The following is a 10582-nucleotide window of genomic DNA, read 5'->3' on the forward strand; positions in this document are numbered from 1 at the left end:
CCCAACTGTATCTGACCTGTATTCATAGTTGGGGTTGACTGAAGATTTCTGAGCTCCTGGGGGTTTCTGATGCAAACACTAGGTCTAAGAAAGTATGAGCTCTTCTGACAGGGGTAATGACTATGGAAACCCTAAGATTTCTGGATCTTTTTTAACTTCTCTATGTTTCTTTGTTATTTTTTTTTTTTTCTTGACTGGACCACCCTTGGCTCCTTCTAAGAAACAAAGTAATATAAAATGGTTTGGGATGTCTAGCGACAAAGAAAGAAAACAGAAATAGAGATGCATTTTCTTTATTCTGAACTTCATCCAGAGTAGTATTAAAAATTACTTTAAAGTGTGCTGATAAAGGTACAAGACCAGAAAACCACTGTAGCTGTAATCAACAAATGAACAACAACAAAATATTTGATTCTCCTTGTTTTAGAGTCAGCTCTAAAACTTTATACTTAAGTTTGGATAATAATAAAAGTGTTATTCATTTAAATCAGGACTAAAAGACCAAAAATGTAGTTAAATTCCTGAGAGTTGAAAATTTGATTTTTTTTGGCAAATTATTTAACCCATGAAAGTCTCCGTTTCTACATGAATATAAACAGAGTAATAACTGTCATCGAATGGCTATGAAGATGAATAATACTGTTTATAAAGCTTACAACAGGCAAGTAGTATGCACTCAGTACATGGTAACTATCATCACAGTTAATCACAAAAGATGATTAAATCCAGGTATTCCTAACCTGAGGTCTGCAGATCCTTGGTCCATGGCTGAAACTGAGGGGGTGGTGGTGAGGGGACTCCTAAAATTGGATGGGAAAAAAAGACTCCACCTACATTTTCACTAACCTCTAACCAAAATTTACCCTTTCCTCCATTATGAACCCTGGCAACATCCCAGTAGTACCTGAAGGATCTGTAACTTTGCACCAATATAAGTCACAGATATTTTCATATTACACTTCTGATGCTACAGACATCTCAAAATATCTTGCTACTTTTTTGAAATTCCAGCCTTTGTGAGGCCTGCTGCTAGATCTCGTTAATTAATGCATTAGCAGAGGAGCAATACTATGTTATTAATGTACTGTTAATTTCAATATAAGTTTTTTTCGTAATCCTACATGTTTTATTTCATGTACTTAAAGCATTATTCTGAGAAGGGGTCCATAGGCTTCACAAAAAAAAGACTGCCACGGCACAAAACAAGGTTAAGAATCCCGAACTTTTAGTCTATCTCTTTGCTTCCAGAAAGCCTACCAAGTTTCACAATTGAGCACCTGCCTGGGTGAGCCCATTCCCATGGTCTCAGGTTTGTTTTCCTGTGTATAGCTTGATAGGAAGATATTACTGTTCTGGTCAATTAATCTTCCTGTTCAAGATTCTGTGTTTAAGTTGACAGGCTGATTTTCTGGTGTGTTCGGTCGACCTGGGGGACATACGTGGCCCCCAGTGGATGCCAGGCCCCTGCTGAAGGTGGGCAATGGTTCTCAACTGTGGTCCCAGACCGGTAGCATCGGCATCTCCTGGCAGTTTGTTAGATTTGCAAATTCTCGGGTCACACCCCAGATGTCCTGAAACAGAAGCTCTGGGGTCTATCAATCTATATTTTATTAAGCCCTCGGGGAAATGCACGCTAGAGTTTGAGAACCACCTCGCTAGGGAATAAGACGGCAGCCCAATCCTGGGCAGGAGGCTCCCACCTCGATCCTTGGTAGGGACTAACAGGGTTCCTGCAACCGGACGAGGCGGGAGCCGAGGAGGGGAGGTGCTGAGGGGCAGCCATCTAGTCGAAAGCTGGGACTAGGGGCCTTGTTTTGCTCCTGTACCCCAAATTTACTTACATTACCCAGGGCCTCGAGGGTGACTGATGGAGAGTACCCCCACCCCTCAGCACCAAACCCTCGACAATGCCACTGTACCGCGAGAGAAGGAGAGTCACGAGAGAGCCTGCGAGAACGCACGGAGGACAGCTCTAGACCTGCGAGCTCTGGCCAGATGGCTCTGCAGCCGGCTGGACTCTTCCCTGCCCCGCCGCCCGGCGTTCGGGGTGGGGGGCGGAGGCGCACTCCCTGCTGGGAGTTGAGGTCCCGGCAACCCACCCGCTCCAGGTTCTCCGGGCTCTCGTGCCTCGCGAAAACTACAAGTCCCAGGGTGCCCGGTGGGGGCGAGTCACGTGGGAGGGGCGGCGGGCGCGGCTAAATAGTCTCCGTCGGCCATTTTGTGGGAGAAGCCGCAGCGCCGCCTCTTCTCTCGCGTCTCCGCGTCCGTCGCCGCCGCCTCTTCCTCCGCCTCCTCCTTCACCTCTTCCTGCCTCCTCCCGGCTTCCGCCGCCGCCGCCGCCGCCGCCGCTCCAGCCGCATCCCAACCCCTGAGCGAAGCGTCTCCCTATTTATTTCCGTTTTCTCGCTACTGCAGCCTCTTGACACGGTGATCCGGGCGGGCCCCGCAGGAATTCTGTCCCCTCACCGGCCTCACACTAGTATCGCATGTCCACTATCCAGAATCTCCAATCTTTCGGTAAGAGCGGGGCGCCCCGCCGCCCCCTCCCGCCCCCGCCCCCGCCCCCCCGCGGCCTCTGCGCGCCTCCCGGCCGGCCGGCCGCCACTGCCCGCCCCCCGCCCCGAAGGGCCCCCCGCCGCCCTCCCCGCACCCCGAGCGGGGCTTTGTCTCGGCGCCCGGAAGATGGCGACCGGGCCCCTGGCGACCCCCTCCCCGGGGGCGGCCCCCGGAGCGCTGGCCGCGGGCCCCGGGCCGCCCCCTGCCCGCTCCGGGAGCCGCCCGCGCCTCGTTTCTGCCCGCTGCCGCCTCTGCGGCCCTGTTCGGCGTCCAGACCTGCGCTGCTGCTCGCCGGGGGGACGCCGGCCCGAGCTGGGGCAGCGGCGTCCATTAGTGGTCGGGGCTGTGTGTGAGCGGCTCTCGGGGTCATTTAGTAAGAGGTGCGGCGGGTCAGGCCGCCGCTCTGTTCCAGGGCAGTGGGCCACTCTTCTCTACTTGCGCAGTAACGTGTAAAACTACTCTTGATATATGTGTGTGTATATGTTTTTTTTTTCGAGGCAGAGTTACGGTTAAATGATTGGGGTGGCATCTGTGAATCTTTCTGTTGTCATCAGAATGTAATCGAGATGACGCACATTTTTACAGTGGCTATAAAATTAAGGTCTTAAAATCTCTTTTTCTCTCATTAGAGGATTATGTTCAACGATAACATTATCTACCTATAGCAACGTTTTTCTGTTCAGGTATCAGTGAACATACCTGTTTAAAATCTTTTTGTGAGAGTACCTTGGAGGTTTTATTAATACCCTACCTTTATCACTGCCCCCCATCCCCACCTGCAGAAAAAAAGCAAAGGTACTAGAACCTTCTTTGCTGAGTGTGTAGATTGTAGCGTACCATATATCTGGAAGTTACTGACTAAAAGATATTTTCCTGCTTTGGATTTTTTTGTATCCCTTTGCAGACCCCTTTGCTGATGCAACTAAGGGTGACGACTTACTCCCGGCAGGGACTGAGGATTACATTCATATAAGAATCCAGCAACGGAACGGCAGGAAGACACTGACTACAGTTCAGGGCATTGCAGATGATTATGACAAAAAGAAACTTGTGAAAGCTTTCAAAAAGGTAAAGGTGTTAGGAAGAAGAGGTTAAAATATAATACTGATGCACAACTCTAAGTAGGATTACGATTCACACCTTTACTTGACTGTCAGTGTGGGTGAAAATGATTGGACCCAAGAAACCTATGTTCATACTCTTAATTAACATCCAGATAATCTTAGGGTGAAAATAAAACATCATTGTATTTAATTCAGTTGTGTTGAATCTGCTTCTCCAGAAATTTGCCTGTAATGGTACTGTAATTGAACATCCTGAATACGGAGAGGTTATTCAGCTTCAAGGTGACCAAAGAAAAAACATTTGCCAGTTTCTACTGGAGGTGAGTAATTGGATGCTTTATGTACAACCTTGAGATTGCTTTCAAAATTGTATTTAAGGGCAGTGTGAATTATTAATTACCTACTTAGTAAAAAATCCATGTGAATGAAGCACATCAGTTGTACTTATTTTGAAGAATGGAGTACCAGTTTGTCATTAGAATGACTTGATCATTCCTGTGTCCATTTAGGATGTTTTGTGGCACGTCAGGATATTCAAATGTGTGTTGAATTTTTGTTATTAACAGTTTATGCCACAAATAATAGTGTTGCAATACTCTGTTAGCAGTGATTCTAAAATGACTGCTCTGTTTTCTTAGGAATGAATTTATGTGTTAGAGTGATTCTGCTAAATTTTATTTTGCAGGTTGGCATTGTCAAGGAGGAACAGCTTAAGGTTCATGGATTCTAAAATGAACCTAAATACGTGGAGAATTTCTTGAATAATTTTGTTCTCTAAACCCAGTTTGGCTGCTTTGTGAAATGATTCTCTGCAGTAAAAGGACTTTTCATTTATTTAATCATTCAAACTTCCATTCACATGTGCATGATTACAGAAAACACGGGGTATGTAGGCTAGTAACACATAAGAAAATTGCAGTAAGATGGTAATGAAACCCCGTATTCATCTTAACATGTTTCCAATGGAAAATATTTTGTTTTGAGTGTTTATTGTTCAGTTTATTACTTTTCACTTGATTAAATTTTTGTTGTATTAAACCATGTATGTTGCAGCTTAACAATAAAAAAAAAAAAATCTATGAATCGTTTTGTGAGCAGTTAGGCTCCCAAATCTAAGCAGGTAATATACACATATAGTTTGTGTTTCATAATTTGAGTTCTCATTCTGTGCATTGTTTTCAGTTAATTTCAGATGCTGTTAAAGCTAGAGGAGAACCTTTATTATATGTAATTTAGTTCTTTACTTACTGAAAAATGAGTAGAAACAGTATAAACTCAGCCAGAGCCAAGAATTTGCCAGAATGTACTATTAAATTTTTGAAAAGAAAATGAAACAGTTTAAACTTAAGTTAGCACATAGAATTATTTTATTTTTATTGGTTATGTTACTGGGATGCCAACACAAGTCTATCCCTAAGTGCCAGACAATAAAGTAGGTTCCTGACATAAAATAAATTTAGTCACAGGCACTGCCCTGCAAGTGTGAGTGGTGGGTGGTGCCACTGTTCTACAGATGGAAGGCATTAGGGTTTGGGTTAACCTCCCTAAAGTGCTGGGAAGTGACAGAGTTGAGGTGCCAGCCAAGGGCCTGCAACCAGAAAAGCTATGTTCTTTCACTAAATCATGGTTTGGTATTCACCAGAGGAAGTAAGAGCCACGAGTAATAGTGCATGGGGGTTGGGGGTAGTGTGAGAAATAAAAGAGTTTGCAGTTCTTGGTTATGAGATTTTTGCAGCTCATCCTCTTGAGTTCCAGACTTCTGCTTTTTATTGAGCCGTGATTGTTCAGTTATACAGGCTGTATCATTAAAATCATTTAACCAAGATAGAGAAATGCATCTACACTAGTCACCCCTTTATCCAAGGCAGGTACATTCTAAGACCTCAATGGATGTCTGAAACTGCAGATAGTATCAAATCGTATATATACTATGTTTTTTCCTATACTACGGGGCGGGGATAGCATATACAGTGTGGATACGCTGGAGAAAGGGATGAATCATGTCTCACCCAGATGGAGTAGAATGGTGCAAGATTCCATCTTACACTACCCAGAATGGTGCCCACTATAAAACCTATGAATTGTTTATCCCTAGAAGTTTCCAGTTACCTGTGTTTTGGACCACAGGTAACTGAAACTGCAGAAAGGGAAATCTCGGATAAGGATGGGACCACTGTATAGATGTATACTTTTTAGCTTAATGCAGTGGGCTAATAGTGTGAAAAATGTCTGTACCAGCTTAACCCTTACTCTGTTTCGATGGTACTGCTTTTGGAAAAAACAAAAGCAGCCCCCACAGAGTTTACCTCTGAAGGATACTTAAGTAATAGGTTTTGTTACTTTCTTACCCCATTGTACCTCTAATCAAGAAAGACTGGGATATTGAGGAGTACACAAGAATATAGTGCCAAATTTAGTAAGCTCATTTCTGAAAAACAGCAGTATAATTTGACCAAGAAGATAAAGAGGCATGGGAGAATTTTCTAACTTAATTGAGAAATCCTCACTTTTCTACCTATAATATTTTGTAATGATTCCACCTCACGTTGAGAGGTGCTGTGGAAATAGTTATGAAAATGATAAAAGCAGAAATTTACATTAACATGCATATTCAAGTGCTGCTTCATCTACGGAGATCTGAGGTAATATCCAGAAAAGAATTGTCTGTTGAGATTGAACAGGAAGGTAGGCGGACAAGGGAAACCTCATTAAATGGAAAGAAAGAGGCCCTTCCTCTTGGACCCCACAAATAATGTCTTGGCCATCACTTCATATGTCAGGCCACTCCCACTAGATGGGATCAAAAGCCTTGAGCGAAACTTCAGTCTGGATTTTGTAAGGAGCACCTCTTCTGATCCTTCAGCCTGTGAGCCCCAGATACCTGACTGGACTTGTCACCTGTAGGGAAGTCCCCACCCTTGAAGCAAGAACAGTATCGTGTACCCTTGTCTTTCAGCAATGGAATGGAAATAGTTAACAGATTTCTGCAATTTTACTCATACCAGTCAAACTCCGAGTCCCCTCGTGTGGGAAAGTTGTCTGACCAGGAGCCTCAGAGATGCCCAAGAGCATAATAGCTCAATGTTCTTGTCCGCTTCAGAGACTGCAGCACTCTTGTCTGTGAAAGGGACTGGGTGGTATTGTGTTAATGAGGAAGGAGAATATGCCCTACAAATGCAGCAAAAATAACCAGTCAAACTGTGTGGGAAAATTGTGCCTCCTGTGTGGGAAAATTGTGATCTGCAGTTTTTTGAGTGGCCTGTACTTCGATGGTGCAAAATGAAAATTACTGAGTAGAGGACTAGTAGATTTGTTCCTGAACCTTTAGGTTTGGTAGAGGTCTTGGTGAAGCCAATAGGAAATTGACCTTTGCTTGGTTGAGACACAGCCTGAGTAAACTGCTGCTATAGCAACAATGTCCTCTGCCCTTCGATCTTGGCCCCACAGGTGGCAGAGGAAAGCCTGGGGGTGCAGCCTGCTCTTCCTGTTTAGGAACTCAAGTAAGAGCTGTTCTCTGAACCACCCTAGAAAGGGGGCGGCTCTGATCTTACGGAAGGAACAGTTCTGGTCCCAATCGGGATGCAGTTAACCAAAATAACTTGAGACATAGAGAATGGTAACAGACTTCTGTGTGCCTCCTGTCACCAGCTGGACTCCAGCTAAAGGAATGGGCAGTTAGAGCTCAGGAAAAATCGAGCTCATTAGATTGCCCACACAGACTAGTTCCATTGGGCCTGTGAAGTTTCCCCACACCAAGTCAGAATTCCATGTGGGAAGAAAATGAGGCAGGCATGGCCTTGATGTATCTAAAACCAAGATGGAGAGCAATCAGCTGCCCTTGCTTGACAGGCGATAGCCAGGCAACTTGGTGCTTGTCAGGGATCAAGGGGCCAAGTGAATCAGCAAGAATTAAGCAAAAACAAAACCATGTAAGGGGCCTTCAGCATTGACAGCTCCTTTCACGAGGCTATGTGGGCATTTACCCGCTTTTTATCTGGATAGTGGAAGCTTGGGAAAAGAGAAGTCATAAACCAAAGAAATGGCTGTTATTTCTTCACTCCTGGAAAACCATTCAGTGGAAGTGGTGCCAGTAGAGGAGGCAGTACTATGCTGTCCTTGGATGTTCCTAATCCAGGCATTATTGTGTCAGATGACATGTGGCCTGTGGGGATTCTCTGTGCTATATGGGGAACTTAAAGGGCAATTTAAACTCAGCATTGGCAGTGAGGATGCCATTGTGAGGTGGGTGACTCACCTATTAGCTCCTCAGCCTGATTTTGAACCTAGCAGGAGGAGCATTAGATCTGCCAGTGAACTGAGGGCATGATCTGAAGCGTGGTGTCTTCATCTCAAACCAGTGGACAACCTGCAAACTTCTTTTCATGCAAAAAGCAATTACATAGAGATAAGCACCTTTCATTCAATGCACAAAGGGGACTAAAGTTCAAAGCTAAAATCCAAGGGATCTTGACCCCCAAGCTGGGCTTCTGCTGCAGCCCTCTGCTCTAGCATGGAGGGTCTCTGGACCTACACAGTGGTCCAGAAGGAAACTAGCCATAACCCCCAGGTTTGTCTCCATGTGTCTTTCATCCATTATCAGGACCCCAGGCCCACCTCCTCGGTCACTGGGCAACAACAACATACAGGAGAGTGCAGATAAAATCAGAAAGCACTTTAATCCATGTCAATCGTGACAAATTCTGTGGGGAAAACATCATCAAGAATTTAGACAGCGGTATAATCCCTTGAAGTAGGAAAAAGGCCCACCTACTCCCTGGTCACAAACATCTACTCTGAGTGCCTAATTGCCATTAACTTGCTAAAAATTCAGGAAACATTAGCCTGATATTCAGATTAAACTATAAGAACCACTAGCAACCTACTGGATAGACTAAGATTATTGAAATGAAACAACAGAGGGTACCTAGGGAATGATTCTATTGAAGTAAGGACTAGAAAGGGTGGGGAGAGGCAGGGGATGATTAGAGCCAAGTATGTAGTCCTTTAACACCCCCTTGTGGCCGTTTAAAAAACTAGATCGCTCTTGGCAGTTCGCAGAAAATTACGGGAGGTTTAGGTTGTCGCAGGCATCATTAAAGTACCAGCTGACAGGTTTAATTTTGTCATCCCTCAAATGTTATGCAGAAATATATCTAGCCAATCCCTTATTATTGAAATCCATAGAAATCTACTGCAGTTTACTTTAACCTGGGAGAGAGAAGAAAATGCTTTCATTGTCTTGCCCTGGGGATGTATAAAGCCACCTCACCTACTATCTATCACAGTGTTATTAGAAGGAATTTAATCCAAATGTAAACAGAGACATCTGTTTATGGCCTCCAGAGAATGGATGATTAAGCTAGAAAACAATCAAGGCTCCTGCTAAATTGTCACCTGTTGAGGAACACAATCTGGAGTTTTATACACACACGCACACACACAGAAAGTAAATACATAGTGCTCTCAATTTAAACCTCTGTCTTAGACCAATACACAGGTGAGTGTGCCTGTTTGGCTACCAGAGTCACACCTACTTAGAGGGTCACTTGAACATTAGCAACTTTTGCCTGGGAAAAGCAGTGACTGGACTCCCTTAAAGCCCTTACATCCACAATGATGCCACTGCATTAGGCCTAAAGAACCCAGAACAGGACTCACTTGGCAGATTAATCATTAGTAATATACTCACTTGGAGCGCCTCTGATGATCTCACCTTTACAAGTGAGGGAAGCCTAATGGGAGCTCAGTGGCAACCTGGGAATTGTACTTTAGGGATTTGATTCTACATGAATCAATGACAAGATGGGCATCGGACCAGGGAATACCCCCAGGGAGGTTTGGGACGTATTATTTCAGAAAATATGCTATCTCTAACAATAGATCCTTTGACCATTCCACATTTTTACCAAGCATTGTCCCCCATTCTCTCACTTTCCTTGCGATAAAAGTAAAAATGGCTAACTTCTTTTCAATATTTGTAACCTAGAGTTCTGAGTACCTTACATGTATCAGCTTATGCAATTCTCACAGACATCATGACTCAGCATAGCTTCCCTGGCTTACCATCATAATTATCTCCTTGCAAATACCCTCATCTCCTTTGATCTTGTCTCCTTCCTTTGTACTCATTTGTCAAAACCGCAACCCTTATTAAACTCAACCACTGGCTCCGTACCTGCACAGGACAGCTCACGGTTGCTAGAGGAAAACAATGGTTCTTCTCTCTTTCCCTTCAGCCCCATCCTCTATCTTACACAGCTGAAGGCTTTGCCTCATCCATCACTGACATATTTGAAGCTGCTTCATTTTTCCATTTCCAAATCTCATCTAAGGCAATGGTGCATACTCTCTGTCTTCTTTCCTGTTTATAATGGATGAAGGGTGCTTGCTCCCATTAAAATCAACCCCTCAATTGAGAAGAGGTACCGTCCCCTCTTCTCCTGAATTATCACTGTAATTTCTGTCCTTTTTCTGAATCATCAACTTCTTCCTTCCTACTGGATCCTCTTCATCACATAGAAATATCCCCTAATATTTCCCATCTTTCAAATACAGGCACACCTTGGAGATGTGGTTCTGTTCCAGCCCACTGCAATAAAGTGAATATTGTAATAAAGAGAGTACCACTACGCAGCCACTATGAAAAAGAGTATGGAGGTTCCTCAAAAAACTAAAAATAGAGTTGACATATGATCAGCAATCCCACTCCTGGGCTATATCCATACAAAACTGTAATTCAAAAAGATACATGCACCCCTATGTTCATAGCAGCACTATTTATAATAGCCAAGACATGGAAACAACCTAAATGTCCATTGGCAGATTAATGGGTAAAGAAAATGTGGTGTATATATATACAATGGAATATTACTCAGCCATAAAAAACCATGAAATAATGCCACTTGCAGCAACATGGATGGACCTAGAGATGATCATACTAAGTGAAGTCAGAAAGAAAAAGA

At 43.9% G+C, this 10582-nt stretch overlaps 1 protein-coding gene across 1 annotated transcript; it reads left to right on the top strand.

Moving 5' to 3' along the window:
* The first annotated feature begins 2225 nt into the window (after positions 1–2225).
* On the top strand, positions 2226–5327 carry EIF1B (eukaryotic translation initiation factor 1B). Its single transcript, XM_057705804.1, has 4 exons — positions 2226–2517; positions 3461–3624; positions 3839–3940; positions 4306–5327. The coding sequence occupies exons 1-4, from the start codon at positions 2487–2489 to the stop codon at positions 4348–4350; spliced, it is 342 nt and encodes a 113-aa protein (XP_057561787.1). The 5' UTR covers positions 2226–2486; the 3' UTR covers positions 4351–5327.
* Positions 5328–10582: the final 5255 nt, after the last annotated feature.

This window comes from Hippopotamus amphibius, chromosome 13, assembly GCF_030028045.1.
Source record: "Hippopotamus amphibius kiboko isolate mHipAmp2 chromosome 13, mHipAmp2.hap2, whole genome shotgun sequence".
NCBI classification, from domain to species: domain Eukaryota; kingdom Metazoa; phylum Chordata; class Mammalia; order Artiodactyla; family Hippopotamidae; genus Hippopotamus; species Hippopotamus amphibius.